Source organism: Nicotiana sylvestris, chromosome 12 (genome assembly GCF_000393655.2).
Source record: "Nicotiana sylvestris chromosome 12, ASM39365v2, whole genome shotgun sequence".
Lineage (NCBI taxonomy): Eukaryota > Viridiplantae > Streptophyta > Magnoliopsida > Solanales > Solanaceae > Nicotiana > Nicotiana sylvestris.
This window is the reverse complement of record NC_091068.1, coordinates 143425084-143452536: the sequence shown is the minus strand read 5'-3', so window position 1 is coordinate 143452536 and position 27453 is coordinate 143425084. Positions and strand designations below refer to the sequence as shown.

At 39.1% G+C, this 27453-nt stretch overlaps 1 protein-coding gene across 1 annotated transcript in view; it reads right to left on the bottom strand.

Moving 5' to 3' along the window:
- The window catches only part of LOC104244216 (uncharacterized), a 44320-nt gene extending 17176 nt beyond the window's left edge, over nt 1-27144 (bottom strand). The window contains exon 1 of the mRNA XM_009799594.2: nt 26823-27144. Within this exon, the coding sequence (XP_009797896.2) occupies nt 26823-27144 (322 nt within the window). The remainder of the gene's footprint in view (nt 1-26822) is intronic.
- Between the last annotated feature and the right edge of the window lie 309 nt (nt 27145-27453).

Sequence of the window (27453 nt, the reverse complement as noted above, 5' to 3'; positions counted from 1 at the left end):
TCCTTACCGTATGTCCCATCCTGAGTTGAAGGAGTTGAAGGAACAATTGCAGGAATTGCTTGAGAAAGGCTTCATTCAGCCTAGTGTGTCACATTGGGGTGCTCCTGTCTTGTTTGTGAAAAAAAAGGATGGTTCTATGCGTTTGGCATTGATTATCGCCAGTTGAACAAAGTTATAGTGAAGAACCGATATCCTTTGCCTCGTATTGATGGCTTATTCGATCAGTTACAGGGTGCCAGGGTATTTTCCAAGATTGAATTGCGTTCAGATTATTATCAATTGAAGATTTGGGAGCCAGATATCCCGAAGACTGCTTTTAGGACTCGGTATGGTCATTACGAGTTCTTTGTCGTGTCATTTGGGCTGACCTATGCCCCAACAGCATTTATGCATTTGATGCACAGTGTATTTCAACCTTATCTTGACTTGTTCGTCATTGTCTTTATTGATGACATTCTGATGTACTCCCGGATTTGGGAAGATTATGAGCAGCACCTGAGGACAGTACTTCAGACCTTAAGAGAAAAGAAGTTATATGCAAAGTTCTCTAAATGCGAGTTCTGGTTAGATTCCGTAGCATTCTTGGGTCATGTGGTATCGAGTGAAGGTAGCAAGGTGGATCCGAAGAAAGTGGAAGCAGTGCAGAGTTGGCCCAAACTATCCTCAGCTACAGAGATTCGGAACTTCCTTGGTTTGGCAGGGGTATTACCGTCAATTTGTTGAGGGATTTTCATCTATTGCAGCAACTATAACCAGGCTGACCCAGAAGGGTGCTCCGTTCAGGTGGACGGAGGAGTGTGAGGAGAGCTTTCAGAAGCTCAAGATAACTTTGACTATAGCCCCAATATTGGTATTGCCTTCAGGTTTGGGGTCTTATACAGTTTATTATGATGCGTCACGAGTTGGCCTCGATGCGGTGTTGATGCAGGACCATAAGGCGATTGCGTTCGCGTCTAGACAGCTGAAGGTGCATGAAAAGAACTATTTTGTCCACGACCTTGAGTTAGCTGCTATTGTTCATGCCTTAAAGATTTGGAGGCACTATTTGTATGGTGTCCCTTGTGAGATCTACACTGAGCACCGGAGTTTGCAACATCTGTTCAAGCAGAAGGATCTTAATTTGCGTCAGAGGAGGTGGTTAGAGCTACTTAAGGATTATGATATCACCATTTTGTACCACCCTAGGAAGGCCAATGTGGTGGTCGATGCTTTGAGTCGCCAGACAGAGAATTTGGGGAGTTTAGCATATCTACCAGCAGCAGAGAGGCCCATGGCGTTGGATGTTCAGGCCTTAGCCAGCCAGTTTGTGAGATTGGATATTTCTAAGCCTAGTCGAGTATTGGCTTGTGTGGCCTCTCGGTCTTCTCTTTATGATTGTATTACGGATCGTCAATATGATGACCACCATCTGCTTGTCCTTAGGGACACGGTCCAACACGGTGATGCTAAGGAGGTCACTATTGGGGATGATGTAGCAATGAGGATGAAGGGTATGCTATGTGTAGGGAATGTAGATGGTTCGCGTGAGTTAATTCTTTAGGAGGATCATATCTCGCGGTACTCTATTCATCTGGGTGCCGCAAAAATATACCAGGACTTGAGGCAGCATTACTGGGGGATGAGGATAAAGAAGGACATAGTGGAGTATGTTGCTTGGTGTCTAAATTTCCAGCAGGTGAAGTATGAGCATCAACGACTGAGTGGTCTGCTTCAGGAGTTAGAGATTCCGGAGTGGAAATAGGATCAGATCACTATTTTCGTTGTTGGATTCCCACGGACTTAGCAGAAGTTTGATGCAGTTTGGGTGATTATGGATAGGCTGACCAAGTCAGCTCATTTTCTTCCTGTGATGACTACCTATTCTTCCGAGCAATTGGCTCGAGTTTACATCCGTGAGATTGTCAGACTTCATGGCATGCTGGTATCTATCATCTTTGACTGAGGTACGCAGTTCATATCATGGTTCTGGAGAGCCGTACATCATGATTTGGGTTCACATCATGGTTCTGAGATCGTTAGCTTCGTTGGGTGATTTTGGGCTTAGGGGCATGTCCAGATTGTGTTTTGGAGGTCCGTAGCTCATTTAGGCTTGAAATGGCAAAAGTCAAATTTTTGGAGATTTAGACCGGTAGTCGAATTTTTAATATCGGGGTCGGTTTCCTATTCCGGAAGTTGGAGTAAGTCTGTAGTGTTGAATATGACTTGTGTGCAAAATTTGGGGTTAATTGGACGTGGTTTGGTTGGTTTCAGCATCGGTTGTCGAATTTGGAAGTTTCGGCATTGGTTTCGGCATCGGCATCGTGGTTTGATATCGTATGATGTTTTAGGATTGGTTGGTATGTTTGGTTTTGGTCCCAAGGTCTTCGAGGTGAGTTTCGGGTGGTTAACAGGTCATTTTTGGACTTTGGGAGTTGGCAGATTTCTGGCATTTTGTTGCATACCTCTTCTTCATCGCGTTCGCAAGAGAGGTCTCGCGCTTGCGTAGGTCATCTGAGAGACCGACTGAGTTTTCTCTTCGCGTTTGTGAAGTTTTTCCCGCATTCGTGAAGGTATGAAACACTAAGGCTACGCATTCGCGATAAGGACCTCACGTTCGCGTAGAGTCACTGACAGATGGGTTCCAGGCATAATAGCCTATGCGTTAGCGATGAGGGTCCCGCATTCGCGTAGGGTCGGGCTAGTTGAGCTTCGTGTTTGCGACTAGTACATTGCGTTCGCGAGGCTTTGACCGCGTTCGCGAAGAAGGAATCACTGAGCAGTACTTAAACATTTCAAAATGGAGGGTTAGCCATTTTTATCAAAACTTAAGTTTGGGAGCTCGAATTTGGATGAGATTTTGAGGGATTTTCAGAGATATCAATTGGGTAAAGATTCTTAACTTGATTTGGTTATATTCCACTAATCTATCATTAATTTTATCATTTAATTTCGGCTTTGGGGTGAAAAATTGGGGAAAATGGAAAGAAGTTCTTCAATTAAGATTTCAAGTTTTGGTTGAGATTTTGACATCGGATTTGGATAATTTTGGTACGAGTGAACTCGTGAGTGAATGTGTGTTCATAATTTGTGAATTTTACCCGATTTTGAGACGTGGACCCGGGGAGGCATTTTGGACGATTTTCCAATTTCTTACCTTAGCTTTGATTTCATTAGCTAGATTAGTTTCTGGTAGTTATATTTATGCTAGGTAATTCATTTTGGCTAGATTTGGGCCATTCAGAGTTGGATATTCATGGAAAGAGCATTGTGACAGATTGATTCGAGGTAAGTGGCTTGCCTAACCTTGTGGGGGGGGGGGAACTCCCCTTAGGATTTGGTACTGTTTGATATATGAGCATCGTGTATGTGAGATGACGAGTGCATACACGAGCTAATTGTTTAAAAACTCCATTTCCATTAAGTAAAATATCTGTTTTCCTTTAACTGAGCTACACTAATATATGTAATTATCATGGTTAGTCTAGAATAGCATGTCTACGTGTCTTAGCTGCTTACCTGAATTCTGTGCAACATGCTTAGTGAAATTTCTGCTTCTTCATTGACTTGTACTTAGTCTAAGTTGTAGGATTTTCGTGTTGTAGTTGAAATTCTATTGTTTAAGCTGCATATTTACTTTGGGACTACGGAATGGTATTCAGGGAGATTCACCTGTACTGCATTTTTACTTTGGGACTACGGAACGGTATTCCAGGAGATCCCCAACACTGCATACTTACTTTGGGATTACAGAACGGTATTCCAGGAGATTCCCTACACATTTATGTTTGGGACTGTGGGACGGTATCCTAGGAGATCCCTTGTTGTTATCTCTGTGTTGTGAGTTGTTATCTTTATATGATTCTATTCCTGTTAGATTTCTGTATTTATTTTGACTGTGATATTTCATTTTGTCTTATTTCAATATATTTATTCCAGTAGGGCCCTGACATGATCTCGTCACTACTCGACCGAGGTTAGGCTCGGCACTTACTGGGTACCATTGTAGAGTACTCGCACCCTTTCCTGCACATATTTTCTTGTGTGCAGATCTAGGTTCATCTTATCAGCCTCATCATTAGATGCAATCGCTGCTGCTTATTGGAGACTTCAAGGTACATTGCCCGCGCCCGCAGATCCTCAGAGTCCCCCTCTATCCTCCCATGTTCATTTTTCCTTCTTTCTATAGAAATGATGTACATAACAGTTAAGACTTCTTAGTAGCTTGTGACTTACGGTATTCCGAGTTTTGGGAATTGTTTGGTACATTTCAGAGGTGATAATTGTATATGCCGAGTGGCATTCAGTTGCTTATTAGATATTTGTTACTGTTAATAGTTAACGTTCATGCTTTTATTTCATTTCCGCAAAGTGTTAGGCTTACTTGATCGTAGAGACTAGGTGCCGTCATGACAACTCACGGAGGGAGAAATTGGGTCGTGACATAACCACTTTAAAATATAAATATTCCATAACATTACTATGAATTAGCACCATCACACTTCCCTTCAAAATGCAACAGTAAATAAGGAACAAAGTTTCCATAATATCGGCATGCCAACTTCGACAACAAAGGAAATACCTTCAACACTTTACTACCAGCATCTTCAACTATAATTTCAGCATCCATGTCACAGAACAATTTACTAAAAATGCCTAGAACTTCAGCTTTAATGAAAGCAAGTGAGAGCTGGTTCTTTTTTACCAGCTCTCACTTGCTTTCATTAAAGCTGAAGTTCTAGGCATTTTTAGTGGGTAAGGTCTGCGTACACATTACCCTCCTCAGACCCCACTAGTGAGATTACACTAGACTATTGTTGTTGTTGTTGTTGTTGTTGTTGTTGTTGTTGTTGTTGTTGTTGTTGTTGTTGTTGTTGTTGTTGTTGTTGTTGTTATTCTTATGATAGTGATCAAGTCCAAAAGAAAAGGAATTCATATTCTGCCACTTCCAATCTAGATTTCTTGCAATTTGCAATGCATGAACTACACTAGTCTTAGCATTATCAACCACATTTGTAGTTTTAGCTTCATTCCTTGCACTAGCCGCAACAACAACTAAAGGTGAAATATGCCCACCTCTTATCCTTGCTAAAGCTATCAAACTGGTAATGTCCTTGTAATAGTTTCTAAGTTTGACACTGATGTGTAGTGTCTTCCTAAATTTGGAGAAGTTCCCTTTTAATAACAAGGTGTGCAAAAGCTTACAAGGTCTAAATAGCAGATCAATCTCGTTATCTGTTTAACCAAAAAATGAAATTTCGGTCAAAGCTTTAATTTAGAAGAACTCGGGTTACTGATAATCAAAAAAATATATGAAAGAAAGTAATTTGGTTAGCAATAAGATAATTAGAAGAAAAGCAAGTAAATCGGTATATTCAGATAGTATTTCGTGTCCCTACAATTGATCTGTTCTCTCCCTTTTATAGCTATTTTGGAGATATGCGTTTTGCCTTTGTCATAATAAGGCCATTATGGACAATTTAAAATATTAAATGCTATGTTAAATAATCATTGTATTTAATACAGATTCTCTAACGTTTTTAGTATTTAAGGCTCATTAAATACTGTATCTGTACTCCTATGTAGTGTCAGATTCATTTCCCTTGATTCTTGGACTTAAAAGTACGAGCGCTGAGTCTTTTGTATAACCGCCCGTGCCTCTTCCTTTGCATCTGCTCGTATCTGTTGCAACTGGTGTCTCTTTGCCAGTTTTAATTCTTTGACCAATCTATGTGTCATGTCACGTCATCTTTACACCACTTTAATATGTAAACTCAATTTTCCCAATACAGATAGTCCCCCCACTTGCCATTTATTCATCGATTGAATATTTGGGAAGTGGATTTCATTAAAATGAGGATTTTTGTCACCATTAATGCTATGACAGAATCGATGCTTCAATTGTCACTTCCATTTAATGCTCTTCACACGTGTCACCTTTTCATTAGTTCTATAGTTTTGCAGCAGTTTTAAGGCTTTTTCACAGCTTCACTATTCACGAAGCGTCAGTTATCATTATTATGGTCCTTCCATAATTGCACCTTTTCCTTTGGCGGTTGCTTATCAGTATGAATATAACTTCCTTCTTTGTCTTTAAAACATAAAGTTTTCTGAACACCCAATTTTCTCAAATCTCTGTTTGCTTCTTCATCGTATCATCATGTCTTCATCAAACCCTAACCCTAGAAGGGTTCCCATTGTTGATACCTTCCCTAATTCCCCCAGTAGGAGCAGAAGAGGAGGTAGGCTCCGTAGTTTAGGATCTGCACGTGGTTCTTCTATTCCTTCACCTAGTTCTGGACCTTCTTCTAGAACTAGAGGTTCTCTTTTACAAAGATCTTCTTTTAGGGGTAAAGAAACTTCTGAAACTCTTCGTGAGCCTTCAGTAGAAGAGATAGTTCCTGCGAAACTGTCTTTTTATCATGACAGAAATTCTCTTAGAAACCAAGTATCTTCTTTAGATCGTGCTGATATCTATCCCACTCAAATTACTGAAGGTTTAATTTCTATAGTTCACAGAGACTGCCATTGGATTCATGATTTTCCTATTATCATTCCCAATCTGAATCAAAGAATTACTTCCTACTTAACCAGATTTTCCTTTATTTATACATACCCTTTCACTTTAGGATTTAAACCAGCTATTGACCATGTTATCCTTGAGTTCTGTCGTTTCTTTGATGTTTGCTTAGGTCAAATTAGCCCAATAATATGGAGGGTTGTTGCCTGTTTGAGGCATTTGGCCAACACAGCTAGTGTGACTTTTACTTTCCCACATCTGATCCACCTTTACTCCCATAGACTCTTTCGTAATGGTGTTTTTACACTAGTAGCCAGGAGCAAAAGAGTTTTAGTGAGCCCTGAAGATGACAAAGACCGTGGCTGGTATGTCAGGTTTGTTGCTGCCCCCACTGTTGGTTTAGTGGGTGATGAGAATGTTCCCTTCCCTGAGAAGTGAAATTTTGCACGTGAGTCTTCTGACTTTCTCTTACCTTTTTCTTCAAGTTTGTTGATTTTTCTTCTAATTTTGCTTTTCTTTTCCAGCAACCATGGGAGTTGTGGAAGATGTTCCCAATTTTCGTGATTGGGTAGACAAGCTATTGAAGATTGCTCCAATGGATGGTATATCTTGGAAGACTCTTTCCCAACGATTTGTTTGGAAAGTAAAAACTCATGGTAAGAACTTTTATTTTATTTTACCTTATATATATTTTTAATTTCTCTGAACTAATTTCAATCCTTCTTTCTATCAGGATTTGTTATTCGAGGAGTTACTGCCGAGGTAGTCGCGGCTTCTCGTATCTCTTTGGAAAGGGCCCAAGAAATAATCTTGAGTTCTTCATCGAAGAGAAAAGCCGTTGATGAACAAGATTCTGAAGAAGAGGAAGGCGAGAGCTCTTTAGTAACAAGGCCACGGGCTCGAAGACGCATCATTTCTGATGATGAATAAGAAGTATCCCCCTGTCGTTCTATTCCCCTTACCAAGTCTGTTGAGGCCCTGATAGTGATTCCTGACGATGATGTTGCTCCTGCTGCTGCTCATGATTCTATTGAGCAGCTTTTTATCAGCGGGTTTGGTGGTGAAAGCTTAGGTCCAGTTTTGGATGAATCACCTCTGGCTTCTTTTTCTACACCCGTGTCTGTGACTCCTTCTTTGCCGATCTCGGCTATTTCCGTTCCTCCCCAGACTGTCTTTACTACTTCTACTGTTCCTACTTCTATTGTTCCTCCTTCAACAATTCCTCCCCCAATCATTCATCGTGCTGAAGTTGGCTCCTCAAGTAGGAGTGGTGCTATGAGGCAAGTGATCATTGAAGTCCCCGCTAAGGGCAATCTCTTAAGGAAATCGGGTCAAGCAGATGTATGGCTAAAGCCCTTAATTGGACCAATTGAAATAGCCAAGCTAGATAGCCATAGCTCCTTGACTTTGATGAATGATATTATGCACGCTTCTTTAAAGGTATTCCCCTTCTCTTTTTTCCTTTCCTGCGCTTTAAAATTTTTCTATCTTTGAGATTCTCATTTCCCTTCCTTTTCTTTTTTTATAGGCCAATATTATCGGCACAGAGATGATGAAAAGGGTTTCCCTCTCAGAGCAATTAGTGCGTGATTCCCTATTAGAGGCGTGCAATTGGAAGGAATAGTATGAAAGCTTTCAGATTGATGTGGAGTACTTAGAAGAAAGTAAGAGTACATTGGAGCAGCAGGTACGGGCCTTGACTTCAGAGTTGGCAGTTGAAAAGGCTTCCTCAAGTCAAGAAGATAAAGAAAAGGCTCGCCTTGAAACCTCTTTCTCCGAGCAGCTGTCCAAGGCAAGTGAAGATATTAGAGAGTTGAAGGCTCTCTTGGGTGAGAAAGAGGCTTATGCTGGAAAGCTCGTGCAGAGTCTGACTCAAGCACAAAAAGACCTCCGATCTTCTTCTGATAAGGTTTGTGCCTTGGAAAGTTCCCATGCCTATCTTCAAGCTTCTTACACTTCTGCCTTGGCTGAAAATGAGAATATAAAGAATGAAATTGCTGACTAGGAAAGGGATTATGAAATCCTTGAGGATAAATCTGCCATTGAAGTGAGTTGGGCATTTTTGAATTCTCGCCGTGATACCCTAGTTGAAGCTAGCCAAGAGACTTTTAACTTGGAATCTGAGTTAGCTAAAATCAATGAAACTATTGAGAAGGCTCATCGAACTCAAGATTTTCCTTCTCCCGTGGCTGAAGCTTCCGTGAATGTTGAAGTTGATACGGGTATCCCAACTCCTTCAAGCCTAGTTGAGCCCACTGTTGTAAACCAAGTTGAGCCCGCTGCTGTTGATGCACCTACTTCAGTTCCTATATCTTCTTAGTGATAAGTTTAAGTCATTTGAATTTCTTTGTGTTATTTTGTTTTTTGGGAAAATTGTGGTAAAAACCTTGGTCTCATTTGAGGGTTTATTTTGGAAATTCAAGTCCCCGGACCTTTCATGGGGCAGTTTGTATAAACAATTCGCACTTATGACTAAGTTCGTACTTAGTATTAAGCTTTTTAATATTAAGAAGTTTTCTCGTTACTATCTTAAACTTCTGTTTTGTTTATTCTTGCTTTTATTTCTAAGGACTTATAGAATAATTTGCATTTTTATTCTTTAAAAATGCTTCTATTAACTTCATGAATATTTACATTAATCATGAATTTTATAAAAGAGGGCCCTTTTATATTCGACACTTAATGAAGAAGACGTCTCAACTTCATAATGGTGTTAACATACGATAAAAGAAATAGGAATACACATGTTTCTTTGAAAAAACTTTGACAAGTTTTTATTTGAACTTTGTCTAGTTTTGAATAACACTTTACACGTATTTGAATTACATCTATAACTTTCTCGTAACTGTTTTTCTTGTAACAGATTTAAAAAAGAAAAATAAACACGAGGTTTTTATCTATAACCCATTTCAGTACATAGCCTTTACTCTAACTATGATAAGGTTTTTCTTTGGCCTTAGCTCGTGACTTTGCTCTGCACTTGACTCATTCAATGAGTGAACTTTTCAGGGCTTGATCTTCTTTCCCTTCCTTATACATATGCCCGTGTATATTATGTAGTCCCCCAAGTATTTGAGCGTTGAAGTATGAAGCCTCAAGCACTTGATTGTTCCTCTCATTTGGTCATTTCCCTGTAAAGGAAAAACATACGGGACTCAGAGATACGATTATAGATGAAGACTGCTTAACCCGTTTAAATTTCTATCAGAATAATTATAACCCTAGGCCAGGAAGTTTAATTTATTCCACGTGCCTTGCAGGTCGTGACTCATCATTTAGTACGGGTCAGCATTTTGCCTATCATCTAAAATCGTTAGTAAAATTTTAACATTTCAAAAATTAAATTTTAAAATATGGATACCTGACCATGGGTATTCTTCAGAAATAATATCTCTTTAGATGAACAACATTCCAATGTGACGGTAGTATCTTGCCATCCATTGTTTCCAGCTCGTATGCTCCTTTACCTGAAATATCATGAATTATATAGGGTCCTTCCCATGTTGGACTTAATTTCCCCGAGTTAGCTGCCTTCGTATATTGAAAAACCTTTTTGAGCACGAAGTCCCCAATTTTGAAGAATCTGAGGCGTGCTTTTCGGTTGTAGTATCGTTCTATGACTTGCTTCTATGCTTCCATTCTTATTAGTGCAGTTTCTCTTCTTCCTTCAAGTAAATCAAGATTTACACGCATTTCCTCGTCATTAGATTCTTCTGTCGCATGTGTGAATCGCGTACTCGGCTCTCCTATCTCAACTAGAATTAAAGCTTCAGCCCCATAAACCAATGAAAATGGTGTTTCTCCTGTACTTGTTTTTGCTGTTGTGCGATATGCCTATAAAACACCAGGTAACACTTCTGGCAAATTACCTTTGGATTCCTCTAAACGCTTTTTTAAATTGTTGATAATGACTTTGTTTGTTGACTCAGCTTGCCCATTACCCACCGGATGATAAGGTGTAGACGTAATCCTTTTAATCTGCCAACTTTGAAAGAATTCTGTGATTTGAGTGCCTACAAACTGAGGGCTATTACCACACACGATCTCCTTTGGCACACCGAATCGGCATATGATATTCCGCCAAATGAAATCTTTAACTTCCTTTTCTCGCACCTGTTTAAATGCTCCTACCTCTACCCATTTAGTAAAATAATCAGTGAGTACAAGCAAAAAATTTACCTGTCCTTTTGCTTGCGATAGTGGACCCACGATATCCATCCCCCATTTCATAAATGGCCATAGTGCAATGACCGGATGTAATAACTCTGGGGGCCTATACATATTATTACCGTACCTTTCGCATTTATCACATTTAGCCACGAAACTTTCCGCTTCTTTTTCCATTTTGGGCCAATAATAACCTATACTAATTAAGGTTCTTACCAATGACCTTCCTCTTGCGTGATGCCCACAATGAACCTCGTGTATTTCTCTCATTACGTATTCCGTCTGAGAAGGTCTGAGGCATCTTGCTAAAGGACCACTGAACATTTTTCGATAAAGATTGCCTTGCTTTAAGCAATACCGAGCAGCCTTTTTCGAAGAGCATGAGCTTTTTTCTTATCTTCAGGGAAAGTACCATACTACAAAACAACAACAATCTAGTTCCTCCAATCCCAAGTTAAGTTATTAAAATTTACCTCATTCTTATCGAGATCGAGAACTGAATGAAACAAATGAATAACTGAAGCATTTTCATTGCTTGCCACGTCTGCCGCAGATGCAAGATTAGCTAGGGCGTCGGCTTCAACATTTTCATCCCTTGATATTTCTGTTACTTTCTAGGTTTGAAATTGCTTTATCAAATCCCGTACCTTCTCTAAGTATTGCTGCATCCTTGCTTCCCTGGCCGTATAAGTCCCCAGCATTTGATTAACTACGAGTTGTGAATCACTTTTGATTATAATCTGATTTATGCCAAGTTTTCATGCCAGTTCTAAACCTGCAATCACAGCTTCATACTCTGCCTCATTGTTAGTTATAGAATGATATTTTATGCCTTGTCGAATGGTTTCACCCGTAGGTGGTACCAAAACAATCCCTAAATCAGCACCCTTTACGTTAGATGAACCATCAATAAACAAGGTCCAAGTTCCTGGGTTAGCTCCGTTGAACACCTGCAACTCTTTTTCTGCTTCTAATTGCATCCCCTGGCTAAAATTAGCCACGAAATCAGCTAACACTTGAGATTTTATAGCAGTTCTAGGTTGGTAGGTGATATCATATTCACTTAATTCTATAGCCCATTTAGCTAACCTACCTGACAATTCATGCTTATGTAATATATTGCGTAATGGATAAGCAGTTACTACAACAATAGGATGACATTGAAAATAAGGCCTTAATTTTCTAGATGCCATGATTAGTGCAAGTGCAGGTTTTTCCAATTGAGGGTACCATGTCTCCGCATCTAACACAGATTTGCTAACATAATAGATCGGAGATTGTTTACCTTGGTCCTCACGGACTAAAACAGCACTTACCATTACTTCTGAAACAGCAAGGTAGATGAGCAGTCTTTCCCCAGCCTTTGGTTTTGCGAGCAATGGTGGATTTTATAAGTATGTCTTCAAATTTTTGAGTGCCTGCTGACATTCCTCGTTCCATTCAAAGTGATCTTGCTTTTTAAGAGTTGAAAAGAATTTAAAGCACTTTTTTGATGATTTAAAAATGAATCTTCCCAAGGCTGCAATTCTTTCTATCAACCTCTGCACTTCTTTTTTGCTTGAAAGTATATAAGGAATTTCTTCAATAGCCTTAATCTGTGCGGGATTCACTTTAATACCACAGTTAGAAACAAGAAAACCCAAAAACTTACCTGATGCGACACCAAATGCACATTTCTCCGGATTTAATTTCATATTAAATTTGCGCAAAATCTGAAATGTATCAGACAAGTGTGATATATGATCTTTCGAATGCTGAGTTTTAACGAGCATATTGTTATATAAACCTCCATAGTTTTTCCCAGATGTTCTTGAAACATTTTAGTAATCAGCCTTTGATATGTTGCACCAGCATTTTTGAGACCAAAAGGCATTACTTTATAATAGTAAGTCCCCCTGTCTGTTATGAATGAAGTTTTTTCCTCATCTACCGGATCCATTTTGATCTGATTGTACCCTGAATATGTATCTAAAAAACTTAGTAGTTCATGCCCTGCAGTAGCATCAATTAGCTATCTATATGCGGTAGTGGAAAAGAATCTTTAGGACAAGATTTATTAAGGTCTGTGTAATCCACACAAACTTGCCACTTACCATTCCTCTTTGGAACTACAACAGTATTGGCTAACCAATTAGGATACTTTACCTCGCGGATGGATCCAATCTTTAGCAATTTTTGAATCTCTTCTTGAATCACCTGATTCTTGAAGTTTCCTTGCTTTCTTTTCTTTTGTTTGACAGGAGGGTACGTTGGGTATTCATTCAATTTGTGAGTCATTACCTCCGGTGGTATTCCTGTCATGTCAGAGTAGGACCAAGCAAAATAGTCCATGTTAGTTTTCAAAAATTCAATTAACTTACCTCTCATGCCTTGGCTTAGATTGCCCCCTACGTAGACTTTCTTATCAGGCCATTGTGCAAATAACACCACAACCTTCAGTTTTTCAATTGTTTTTTTGATATTTTCGTTTTCTTCTGGTTCTTGAATGGTATCAGGCCTTGAATCCACATCTGTCCGCCCTTGTTCAGTTGCGGTTTGTGCTGTGGTGCCCTCAACTGTCTTCTATGATTGCTATTTTTCTTCTTTTTTCGTACTTGAATCTGCTACAGAGTTGATGCTCCTAGATGTATGTTGATCCCCGCGGATTTGACATATTCCCCATGGTGATGGAAATTTAATAACTTGATGCAAGGTTGAAGGAACGACATCCATTTCGTGGATCCATGGTCTCCCAAGGATCATATTGTAAGCCATCTCCATATCTACTACTTGAAACTTTGTATCTTTGACAACTCCTTCTGCGAATGTAGTGAGTGTTACCTCTCCTTTCGTCACAACACTAGAATTGTCAAATCTAGATAAAGTATGCGCCTTTGGTATTAATTTATCCTCAGCTTGCATCTCACGTAATACTCTTAGCAAAATAATGTTCACAGAACTACCTGGATCAATCAAAACTCGTTTCACATTAGTATCATGTCAATTAAAGATATTACCAAGGCATCATTATGAGGAGATAATACGCCATCCGCATCAGCATCATCAAATGTAATGTTGTCTTCCTCTAATACATGTCACACCCGTTTCCCTTGGGTAATTGTGACTTTGGAAATTTTATTAGTTGCAGTGTACATTACGCCATTGATGTCTTCACCCTCGCTTATAACATTGACGGCCCTTTTGGGAGAAGGTGGTTTAGGGGGTTCCTACTTATTCTTCATGTAAGCTTGCTTAACTTTCTCACTGAATAACTCGGTGAGATACCCTTGTTTTAATAAATGATCAACTTCACTTTGTAAAAATCTACAGTCTGTTGTTTTATGCCCGTGATCATTATGAAACTCACACCAATGATCAGGGTTGCGCCTGTTTGGATTCGATCTCATCTCTTTTGGCCACTGTACCTTGTCACCCATACTTCTCGAAACAGCTACGAGCGCGGAAGTGCTCTCATTGAAATTGTAACCGCCAAATTTCGCCTTCAAATTTCTATCATCATCTCATGACTCATGGGTGTTTCGATCATTCCTAAACCTTGATGAAGAGCCTGACTCTCTATTCCTTGTTCTATGATCATACTTTTGATTGTCCTGTTTTGACCATGAATCTTTTCCCGCAGGTCCCATGTATGGCTCGTACCTATTTTTACTGGACCTTTTCCGGTTTCTGCCCGTCTCGAACTTACTTTTTCTTCTTTTTGGAATCGTGGAACAGTATCTTCTTCTATCCTTAACTTTGTGCTATACCTATTGTAAACGTCATTCTATATTGTAGCTGGGAATTCACGAAGACTTTCCTTGAGTCACCTCGTAGCTTCTGAGCTCTTTTCATTCAAATTACTTATGAAAGCTATAACTACCCAATTATCAGGTACACATGGTAATGTCATTCTTTCACGTTGGAATCTGTCCACGAACTCCCTAAGCAATTCTGAGTCCCCTTGCTTGATCTTGAAAATATCTTCCATTCTTTTTTGACTTTTTGAGCTCCCGAGTGTGCTTTGATGAAAGAATCTGCAAGCTCAGCAAAAGAATTTATAAAATTTTCAGGTAAAAGAGAATATCATGTTAATACACCCTTGGTGAGTGTTTCACCGAATTTTTTGACTAATACTGATTCAATCTCCTGCTTGGTCAAGTTGTTGCCTTTTACGCCTGTTGTGAATGCAGTCACGTGGTCTCGTGGGTCTATTGTTCCATCGAATTTTGGAATATCAGGCATTTTGAATTTTTTTGGAATTGGGTGGGGAGCAGCACTTGGCTTCCAGGGTTGTTGCGAATATTGTCACACCTCCTTTTTTCTACACCCCCAGAAAGGTATATATAAGGGAGTTTTATCCAACTTAAAGTGACAATCGAAACGTGATTATTTATTATTAAAAATCAAGTTCAGAGTCGCCACTTGGGAGATTTAGGGTGTCCCAAGTCACCGGTTCAAATCCCGAACCGAGGAAAAGATTGACTCTGTTTTACAGTACGCGATCTAGAAATTCTAAGTAAGGAATTTTGTTAACCCGGGAGAAGGTGTTAGGTATTCCCGAGTTCCGTGGTTCTAGCACGGTCGCTCAATTGTTATAATCGGCCTATTTATCTGATTTTAAAACATGTTTTAGTTTAAGGTAGATTTTAACCGTTTTAATCATTTTTAAGAAGATTCAACAATATTTAAAATATGCCTTGGACCACGCCACATGAAATGCACCCGCGGTCGGCGACATATTTTATCTAAAGTTGTTGAGATTTGGATTTGGGTCACATGAAATGCACACCCGAGTTTAAGGAAGTTAATTTAAAATTACGCGCCTAAAGCAACTACACACTTTCAAGTTTGTGAGGGCCATGGAAAGTTCAACTAATGGCGCACCTCGATTCTAATTAAAGGGCCTACAGGTTACCCTTATTTGCAAATGACTCTTCTCTTTGCATAGAAAGTTCTTTCACCAATGACTTGCATAAAATTTGCATTACCCCAAATAAATATTAGCCAACAATTTCGCCTTTAAGACAACAGAAAGGAAGCTGCAATGCCATGACTAAGAAACTAGCAGTTAAACATAAAGTTAGACTCATGAATTAACTTCTTTTAAGCACAGTACTACCCCTTTTAGCAACCAAAGAATTTCACAATTTGTCTTTTTCAGAAATGAACCTCTCGTCGCCAGCAAGATCCAACTAATGAGACAAAAAACCTCATTAACAAATCCCACCAAATTCAAATAAGCACACGTTTACCCCTTTTAAAAAAATTCTAGATTGCACGGGTGGTGGCAGCTCATGCATTCCAATAAAATTCAAAGAAAAGTCATGGTTCAGTTAATTGAATCAACATATGCCGATGGCCAGAATAAACAAAGATGTAATTCGAAGCTAACAGAGTTAATTGAATGAACTTAAACAGATGTACTTGGTCGAATCTCTACCCATATACATGGAACGTATGTAATAAGCAGTGACACAAATTCATACAACAAAGTTATCTCAAAGGTTGCTGGCAACTTGTGTAAGAAGCTCTCCAAAACAGAATAATGCATCTCCTGAAAAACTAAAGACATGCAGCTGGTTATTTCACTTCCCAGAACATATGATCACTCTTGAAAGTGAAAGAATCTAAGCACAAATTGCTATATGATTTCAAAGAAAAACAGAACAATTCAGGCACTGACGGGCAGACGTTTGACCCCAACAATTTTGACTATGGTCTGAGTATTATAACACTAAAATCCCTTGTACTGAAAAATCAGAAATCCCAACTAAACACCATGAGAAGATGTTTCACTAATTCATGCCCATTGCATGAACATAGCACTATGTTATAACATCCAAATGAATTGCATAGCAAAAGAGATCTGATACAGCATACTCCCACTTAACATAGTGGAACACAAAATCTAACTACCCCTCCTTTTTACTACCAACATCTACAATAATAAGAACTCAATTGCCACAAACCAACATCTAACTATAAGTGTTTGATAGAAAAATAAAGTCCTACCAGATACAAACCAAATACTATTTTTAGAAGAGTATTACGAGCAAACAACAACATATAGTGCATCTAATAAACTCAAAACCATGTAATTCAGGAGGAATGAAGCTGAACTATGAATCAGAACATATTGAGGCCTTGTTTAAAACTCCAGATTTCATTTCACACTTCAAGTCGAGCCTCACATGAGATAGAATTCAGAAACATGTACCTGAGAATAAGGAGAAATAAAAGAAGTGAGGGAATCAATAGCCAACAACAGTAGAGCAGAGCCCAGATTTAGCGATAAAATAGTACTAAAACCAAAAACAAACTTCAAATTCTTGGACCCATTCCAGCATTCAAAAACCCCAAATGTATTATTTCTACTGAGCCTTGGAATTCTGACTTATCCTAGGAATTTAAAACTCAATATCAAACAGAAATTTTAGCTATTTTTTAGTATTTTTCTTGAAAGAAGGCAACTCAGCCGTTTTTAAGTTTTTTTCCTAATTTTGATCTCCAATCCCTCTGCCTTGTTAATGAAGTAAGAGTGCCTTTATAGGCAAGCTGTTAGGGAATCAGAAATAAGCTAAATTTTGCTCATAAAACCTTTCAGAATTTTTATTTTTGCTCAAGTGCCCTTAGCTCAAAAATTAGATTTTCACATTAGTCCTAAGGCCAGCTTCTAGGAGCTTCCTAAATCAGTTATAATAGATTCCCTAACCTAAATTCCCTAGACTACCCTTAAAACCCCGGTCAATTACCCTAGCTTACCTCATGGGTCAAGTCGACCCAGTAAATTAAACCCAACTGAACGGGCTTCTCTTGCAAATGGGTCAGAAATGACCCAAAGCCCAAACAACCACTGATCCAAACTAGCTTCTGTGATTTTATCAAGAGCAGGAGAAAACAAACATTTACATGATTTGAAAACTAAAATTTTAACTACATGACTGATTAATAATACAAATAGGCAGGGAACAAAACTAATTAAATTAAACTAATGAGACTAAAATCAAAAGGAGAGATCAAAGATTTAACTATGACATTAACAAAACTCAACAGGCCAAGAAAATCGGAGAACAAGTTTTTTTACGATTTGAAAAAAAGATAGAGGGAACAATCGAACAGAAAACAAAACTCAAAAAATTGGTCAAGTTTTCAACCAAAGAAATAGGAGAAGAAAAGAAGAAGGACAAAAGGTGAAATAAAACAAAAAATGGACACAGAGATGAATAGACACTCACCGATTAAACTCGAAATTACACTTGATATCCTGATTCACACGAAACTGATGCTACTCATTTGTTCTCTATCAAGAACAGATGAACAACATCAGTTTTGTAGTGCATCAGCCTCCTAATCGTGGAAAACAAAGGCTTGGGTCGATGCACGCCACCGGATTCAATTGGAAATTGATATTTAAACTTTAGGGCTCGAGCTTAGATTTAAGATTCGAGGGGTTCTAGCAAGTTTCGTGGGAAACGAGTTGTGGATTGGGAAAAAAGATGAGGTAAGGGTTTTATGATATCAACTTGGGGCCGTTCAGAGATGGCGCCGCCGGCTGAGGCGGTGGAAAACTATGGTGGCCCTAGGGTTTCTATTCAATCTCTGAAGATGGATGTGAGGGGTGAGAGACGAATTAGGGGGGAACGTTCGGACACTTTTATACTATAAGGGGTCCTAGTTCCAGACTGTTTGATCGACTGAGATCAATAGTCCAGATGGAAAATGACTAAGACGGGGTCATTTGGTGATTGAACGGGGTCGTTTGGTAATTGAATGGGGTAGACAGGGTTAAGGGACGTGGGTTTGGGCCGGTTTCGATGGGTAATGGGCATAATTTGTTTGGGTTTGGGGAATTTAACGGATTTGGCCCAAAATCAGGCTTTTTCCACTTCTTTTCCTTTTCCTTTTATGTCAAAATTCTTTTCTTCTTTTTTTTTTCCCAAAATTAAAACCTAAATTAATTCCTAAACCAGATTATCCTACCAAATTAGATTAATTACTCAAAATAATTTTTACCACAACTAATTAATTACCAAATTAAAAGAAAACTATAAAATTCGAAGCTAAATGCAAAAATGAGTTATTTTTTTGTGATTTTTCCATTTTTGTAAAACATACTAATTTACTAATTAATCTAAAAATGTAAAATTAAATCCTAAATACAAATACAACATATTTTTGTATCTTTTATGAATTAAACAAAATTTAAAATGTGCAGACAAGTGCAAGCAATTAACAGAAAAGTGCTACAAAAATCCACGAAATTGCAAACAATGGAAAAAAATTATTTTTTTTGAATTTATGGGAATAATTCTTATAGGGCAAAAATCATGTGCTCACAAATATTTATCCGTATCTATCCCTTTGATTACGGGCGGCACCCCGGGTATTTGCTCTATGCGGTCACTTTGTTCCTTGAGCTGTTTCTGCAACGTTAGTACTAAGTTTTGTAAATCAGAATTGACTAAGTTACCTGGTTCTCCTTCCTGTGATTCGCCGGGGGTTCCACCACTACCTGAATTAACAAGCCCGGAACGAGGGTTCTCCAAAGTGTTGTTATTTGGAGTAGGTGTGGGTGGTGCAGCAGGTAACTGGCTAGCAAAAGCCTCAAGAGCTTTATTGACCTGTGCATCAATTAGTTTCTGCAAAGCTTCATCGATAGCTTCAACATTTTCAAATTGAGCGTTTCCATTTGTATGAGATCCATCAGGAGAGCCTTCACGAGACCGCCGAGGAGAGCCTTGTGGAGAAGGGACCGAGGTTTGATTACCCTGTGGATTTCCCTAAAGTTGTTGGTTTCCTTGAATGTTGTCAGTGTTGTTCGACATGGTTGATGCAACAAGGAAAGTTAAGCTAAAAGCGGATAGATTATCAGATTCCTGGTAGCAGAACCAATTTGTTTAACCAAAAAATGGGATTTCAGTCAAAGCTTTAATTTAGAAGAACTCGGGTTACTGATAATCAAAAGAATATATGAAAGAAAGTAATTTGGCTAGCAATAAGATAATCAGAAGAAAAGAAAGTAAATCGGTATATTCAGATAGTATTTCGTGTCCCTACAATTGATCCGTTCTCTCCCTTTTATAGCTATTTTGGAGATATGCGTTTTGCTTTTGTCATAATAAGGCCATTATGGACAATTAAAGACATTAAATGCTACGTTACATAATCATTGTATTTAATACAGATTCTCTAACTTTTTTAGTATTTAAGGCGCATTAAATACTATATCTGTACTCCCATGTAGTATCAAATTCATTCCCCTTGATTCTTGGACTTAAATAAGTACGAGCGCTGAGTCTTTTGGATAACCGCTCGTGTCTCTTCCTTTGCCTCTGCTCGTATCTGTTGCAACTCGTGCCTCTTTGCCAGTTGTAACTCCTTGACCAATCTATATGTCATGACATGTCATCTTTACACCACTTTAATATGTAAACTCAATTTTTCCCAATACATTGTCATCCTCGGAGTGCACTACAACAAAGGTCATACAAGATAGACTTTTATGAAGAAGATACTCACTGTCTAGACCCAATCAAGAGTGGCAATCATCAGCTTCTCCAACCAAAAGTTGCCACAACCCCTTTTTCAATGGAAAATCTATTTCACAATTTTCTCCAACAGTGCACACCAACAAAAAAATATCAAGAGATGTTACTTTACTCTGGTGAAGTTGCTCAAAATGGTTATAAACTTCCTGGATGATATGAGGGTTTTTTCCAACACAAGCTTGAGCAAAAAGTACAACTGCCAGTGCTAAGACCATGTCATGCTCGAGCGACCTCGGAAACCTCTCTTTCAGCAATTCAACATCCTTCACTAATAGACCACCGAGAAGGAAATGGCTATCAAGGAAAAATAGCTTAGCTCTTGGGAAGTGAGCAAGTTCCTTTGCCAAAAACTCTCGATGTATCTCAGGTCCTGCAAGAGTAAGGTTCTTTGTGATCTCTATAGAAAGAAAAACTTCAAGACACTGAGTGTTTAAATTGCCTCTCCACAATTCTCCATTATTCCACACAATACTACAACCAACAGTTTCCTCTCTGTTGTAGCTATCTACTTGGTCGCATCGAATAACACCTCTGATTTGGAGCTGTTAATAGGCCCTCTTAAAGGTCATATATTCAATCGTAATATGTCTCTTATCAAATTCATCAAGATGCTTCATGACATAAGCTACTGCTTCTAAATTTTTCTCGTCTCCACTTCTCTTTCATTTTTTCTTTACTCGAGAAGTCAAAGTAGCAGTTAATAACTCATACATCAATCTGTAAGTAGTATGTTTCTCTTCATTGCATATGTGAGTTTCTTTTCTCAACATCTCACTAATTGCAAAAACTATCATGGTGCTAAGTAGAAGGAACCGATGTTTCCCTACGAACTCAGCAGAAGAATTTTCCTTGACAGACTTGGAAGTTGCTCCAGTTTTGCATATTACACCATTCACCATAAGTGAATATGGAGCATCCACATGCCTTCGATCAGGCCCAATTCTAAAGCTCCTAGGATCAGCAAATACATGTTCTAGCAGCAGGCTATGATCCGGAACAGGGCTTGCATCTGCAAACTCAACAACTTCTTCAACCAATTTGTCAATCTTCTTATCTGTGACCTTCAACTCCACTTCACTGGCTAGGTTGTTCTCAAACATATACTTCTTCAAGTTTGTCACATAATCCCTCATGGCATAGTGGTTCTTTTCAGCATTGGCGATAGTGGCAGCTATATGAACCTGAATAATGTGACTTCTATCATTGTTGTTCACCACAACGGCAAATTCCTCAAGCTTCTCGTCGATCAAGGGAATGATATTCTCATCAACTTACTTCTTCTTGACCTCCTTATCTATTAGCATTTCATCAAACATCAAGTGCTCATGAGTGGGATGCTGTTCCTTTTCCGTTGACTCAAAGTTTTCCAACATCTCTTTCCTCGAAGTAGCTTTTGGAATAACAACATCGATTAAACTTCTTAGTCTTTCATCTGTGTGAATAAGTGTTGCTGTTGCAACCCATCAAAATCCCCTCATCCATCAAAATTTCGGATGGAAGAGAGCTCTCGACGATGGTATCAAAACAAAAATGTTGCTGCTGAAATGGCAAAAGGGGAATGGAATATTCAGATATGTGGTTGGAATTATCAACAGTAGTTGGAATCGCCTCGTCCATCAGAAAACTGGAACAGAATCATTGACCTGCTATTGCTGCTGCTCAAATAACAAATGTGGAGGATTATACTCCGAGATGTGATCAGTCCCCACCATTTCCATGCTAGAAAGGAAACCCATGTTATTAGATTGGAAACCCATTGTGGCGCCTCTATTTGAAGCCACACCGACAGTTGAAAACCCGAAAAGACCGCAGTGAACTCTGATGGCTGGTAGGCATAAGGGACCGATGGGGAACTCCCAGCTTGCCAAGGTTGATGTGAATTGAAATTAGAGGTGTATAAAGGGTTTGTTGGTTTGAATTGCTGCTGATACCCCATATAGTAAGCTCCATACCCGCTATTACAATAATCGGAAGAATTATGACCTTGGTAGGGTGCATAGTTGAAATCTTGTCGAAGATTTGCAAAGCTAGAATGTTATGACCCGGCCAGTCATCCCATGAGTTATTCTGTTTCCCCCATTTCTTCATCTTTATGCTTTGTGTATCCATGTTATGTGGTATTGGGTTGGTCGGATCGAATCCGGAATAATTTTGGTAAGGTTTGGGACACTTAGTCTCTTTTGAGGTTGCTTAAGTTGGAAAAGTCAACTGGATGTTGACTTATGTATTAGAGGACTCGGATGTGAGTTTCGATGGTTCGGATAGCTTCGGAAGGTAATTTGGGACTTAGGAGCGTGATCGAAATGAGTTTTGGAGGCTCAGAGTAGATTTAGGCTTGAATTGGCAAAGTTGATATTTTGACGGTTTCCGGTTGGTAGGCAAGATTTTGATATAGGGGTCGGAATGGAATTCTGAGAGTTGCATTAGCTCCGTTGTGTCATTTGGGATGTGTGTGCCAAATTTCAGGTCATTCGGACGTGGTTTGGTTGGGTTTTTGATCAAAAGCGGAATTCGAAAGATTTTGGGAACTTAGGCTTGAATCCGGTGTGTTTTGGTTGATTTGATGTCGTTTGAGGTGTTTTGAAGATTGGTACAAGTTTGAATAAGGTTTTGGGAGATTGTTCTGCTTCTGGTATTTCCGCACCTGCGGATTGGGGACCGCAGTTGCGATGCCGCATATGCGGGAAAAAGGTCGCAGAAGAGGAAGTTGGGATGTACGCAGGAAACCGCAAAGGCGGTAAGGAGGACCGCATCTGCGATGTCGCATATGCGGATAAGGGATCGCAGATTCGGAATAGAGGAACATAAGTGAAAACCATAGAAGCGGTTGATTGGCCGCGAATGCGATACCGCAGAAGCGGTTATAAGGCCGCAGATGCGAAAATGTCTAGGCAGAAGGTATAAATTGTGTCCTTCGCGATTTTGAGCTATTTTCACCATTTCTAATTTGGTTTGGGAGCTTTTTGGACGATTTTGAAGAGGGATTTCAAGGGAACTTCATTGAGGTAAGGAATTTGGACCTAAAACTCATTCTTATGCTATTATTTCACTGATTAGAGCTATAATTAATGGAATTTAAGGGCTAAAATTGGGGAAACTAAGGCTTGGAAACTTAGACCTTTGCTTGAGGATTTGAAGGACCATTTGAGGTCGGATTTCAGAACTTTTGTTATGTTTGAACTCGTGGGGAGATAAGGAATCTACTGATATAAAAAATATCAAATTCCGAGACGTGGGCCCGGGGGTCGGGTTTTGGTAATTTCGGGATTTATGTTGTAAATTGATTATTTTTGCTTGAGCTTCGTTCCCTTAGCATATTTTGACTTCATGGTTCTGATTTTGGATAGATTCGACGCGAGTGGAGGCCGATTCGAGGGGCAAAGGCGTCGCGAGATAAAGATTTGACCGGCTCGAGGTGATAATTATTGTAAATGATATTCTAAGGGTATGAAACCCCGAACTTGCACATCGTTGTGCTATATTGAGGTGACGCACACCCTTGATGACGAGCGTGGGGTCGTGTACTGTTGGGGATTGTGACTTAGTCCGTCCTAAATGACTATTTTACTGCATATTTGACTGAAATCTATTTGCTATCATCATTATTTGGGCTGAATGCCATATTCGGGCTTCGTGCCAACTATTTGAACCATTAGGGGACTTTTATTGATAATTCCTCACTGTTTTGACTTTATACTTGAACTCAGTCATGTTATATTTCACTATTTTCGTACTCAGCCATGTTTACTCTATTTTAACATGATCTTTTAAATGATATTTTGGGCTGAGAATCATGTTTTACTATTGCCTGAATGGCATGTAAGGATTTTGACTGAGTAAGGCCGAGGGCCTATGTTGTGAGGAAATATTTGATATTGATTATGAGGCCGAGGGCCTGAGGTATGTATGCCACGAGGTGCTTGATTGATATGAGGTCGAGAGCCTAATGATGATGCCACGAGATGGCTTGATATTGTGCTTGGGCCGTAAGGGGCCCCTCTAGGAGTTTGCACACCTCCAATGAGTGCAGGTACCCATTGTGATATGAGATTGAGCCCGATGGGCTGGTATTGTTCTGAGATGTTTCCCGAGGGGCAGATTTGTTGATACGGTGCCCGAGGGGCGAACCTTTATGTGTTTATATTTTCTTAATTGCCTGTCAATTACCATGCTTAATTGTTGAAAAAGGCTTTTCATGAAGTTAAATTTGAGTTAAAGGATTTTTTCCTATCTTTCACTGGTTTGCTATTTTAATGGTTTTACTGCTTCATTATAGCATGTTTTGTGCCTTACGTGATTTCTTGCTTTCAGTCTTTATTTATGATTATTACTCACTGAGTTGGGGTACTCACTTTACTCCCGGTACCCTGTGTGCAGATTCAGGCATATCTGGTCCCGCTCCCGAGTGCTAATCATTTCCGGCTCAGGCGGATCTAAGGAGTCTCTAGGTAGTTATTGACGTTCGCAGCTTGGAGCTCTCCCCTATCTTACTTCCTCATGTTCTTGGTTTTCTGTAATAAACTCTGTAGTTTGATTGAGAGTATTCCGTTTTACTAGATGCTCATTACTAGCAACACCCCGGTATCGGGCTGTGTTAAATTTTATTTTCGCAAACTGTAATGTTCACTGCTCACTGTTGGATTATTTATTACGTATTAGACTTAAATTCTTATTGTTTAATTCCTTAAAACTGAAATGGGAAAGTGTCGGCTGACCTTGTCTTCACGAGAGACGCCATCACGACTGGGTCCGGGTTTAGGGTCGTGACATAGAACCTGGGCGTTCACTATAGCAAGCCATGGATGCCTAGCTCGTGGGTCATTATAACAACCATATGGTGGGAGAAATCGATCCATCTCCATTGCCATAAAGGTCAGAGAATCGATGCTTTGATACCACTGTTACGATTTGAAAATTTAAGAAGAAACTAAAGCTAAGAATTAAGCTAAGCTAAGGAAAAGAAAATAACAGATTTCATTCATGCCATGAAAATGAGTTGATGCTCAGTACATATAGCCCCAAACGTGAGTAAAGACGTAAGGACTAAAAAGAAATAAGAGAAACTTACAAGGGGTAGTAAAAAATAATAACGTAAATTAGCTAAGTGGACTCAATTGCAAATAGTAAGACTTGTTAGCTACTCCGCCAACTCCTCTCACTAACTTCATAGCACAGCATTGCAAGCCCATTGTACAAGCTCCACCAATAACTCCAACCCCTTCCATTTTAAATCGTATCAAATTATATAGAGTAAACCCTTTTAACCCTAAATTTCTTTTCTGGAACCCTATTCAACTAAACAACAAAAAGACTATATCTTTTATAATAGAGAAATCAACATATCCACAGTTTCCAGTCGGTGGATAATGATTTTGCCCCTCTATCCTTCCTACTTAAAACCATCTCTATCACAACTTATCCGCACCTGGTGTTTCTACCAAATCATACTAATTTACCGTGGTAAGTCCCAAATTAAGGTGAGAATGTAGGCTAATTAACCGTGGTTTAACGATAAGAGCGTATTTGAAGTAGGGTTGGGCGTATATCGGGTAAAACCGATAACCCAACCCGTTAATTATTTATTGGGTTATCGGTATCGGGTTATTGGGTTAACGGTTTAGAATTTTTTCACTATTGTGTTATCGGTTCGGGCCTCGGTTTGCCAATTTTGTTAATGGGTTAACCAATAAGCCAATAAGAATTAATAAAGTTACGACTTTACCTTAAGTATATACATATGATAGGGCTTCAGTTCATTCTCTACTATTCTTTCTCAGTCGCACTCTTCAGTTGCTTCATCTTCATTCTTCATATATCTTACTAGTTACTCCTAGCGTAAGTCTTTAGTCTTATACATTAGGCTTTTAATTTCTATAACAAAATTCATCTTCATATTGGTATTTTTGACTGTTAATGGTTCTTTATTGTCTTATTTTTGTTTCTTAATTTTGTGAGCTCACATTGTGCAGCCTATACCTACTACCAATTTCTCTTCGCACTTATCAATTCTCAATCGACAATCTTCGTCAGTTTCGGGTATATTTTTAAATATTATTCTTCTGTACAGTACGGTGAGCTTTGACAACAGGACAACATTTTCTTGCCTTCTAGGTGTTTTTCATTTATGTGTTAGTATTGCCCATGCACGGATCAAGGTTTTGCTCTATGGTTTCTTTTTTCAGGTTAGGCATTTGACAAACAACATCTAGTTTATCTTGGACTGTTAGTACTATATGTTTGGACTTGTTAATTTTAAGGTGAAATTGCTAGTATTTTGTATTATTATTAATGTGTTTGGACAACTGTTGATGAAGAATTAATACTATTCTAGTTGTGGTAACTGGACATAAAGCAGAAATGGGTATTATACTATTCCAGTGAATTGTCTTCTCTTTTTTGCTTAACTCTAGATTGAGTTATCTTATCGGGCAAACCGATAACCGTAACCGAACCGATAATGATCGATAACCCATAACCGATATCTTATCGGTTCAGTTATCGGTTTATCAAATTTATAAACTGATAACCGATATGCCTAACCAATAATATTCATAACCGAACCGAACCGACTGATGTCCACCCCTAATTTGAAGGCATGTGTCATGTATCCAAACCAATGTGCTACCACTTACCATTCCTTTTGAGAGCGACTTTGCGCTTATGAGGCTGCGGCTGAGCTGGCGCATCCTTAGCTTCACGAGCAGCTCGCTTTGCTAAATTGGTCTGATGGCACTTCCCTTGCGTATGGGCCAAGTAATTCCCTTCGTTATTGTGGAGCGTTAAGCAAAGTTTACACTCGTAGCTTCCCAAATGGTTTCGCATGAAATATGGATCTTTAGCCAGATCAATTGTCTCAAGGGCAAGCCGCCGTAACCGCTCGCGCCAGTCGATGGCTTCATATTGTGCAGAGGCGGCGCCACCACTTCCCGGCTTCGAGCCCCACTCTCTGTCCATATTGTTGGTTCAATTGTTTTGTTCACAAAACTAACAGTTAGCTTGAGTTTTGTTCTTTAAGGGAGTAGATGAAACGGAAAAGAGAAAGGCGGTTCGTTATAATGGGTCGTGTCAATATAATTGGACCGGCCTAAACATCAAATAAAAGCAGGAAAGTGCACAGATAGCCATTCTATGCTATTTACAGTGGGAAAGTGCACGTATAGTCATTCTTAAGGATGTTATTAAGAGATTATTCGGTACTTATTTTATCCCAAAAATTTAAGCCAAAATTTTTAATTCAGGATAACTCAGGACACCTGTATTCCA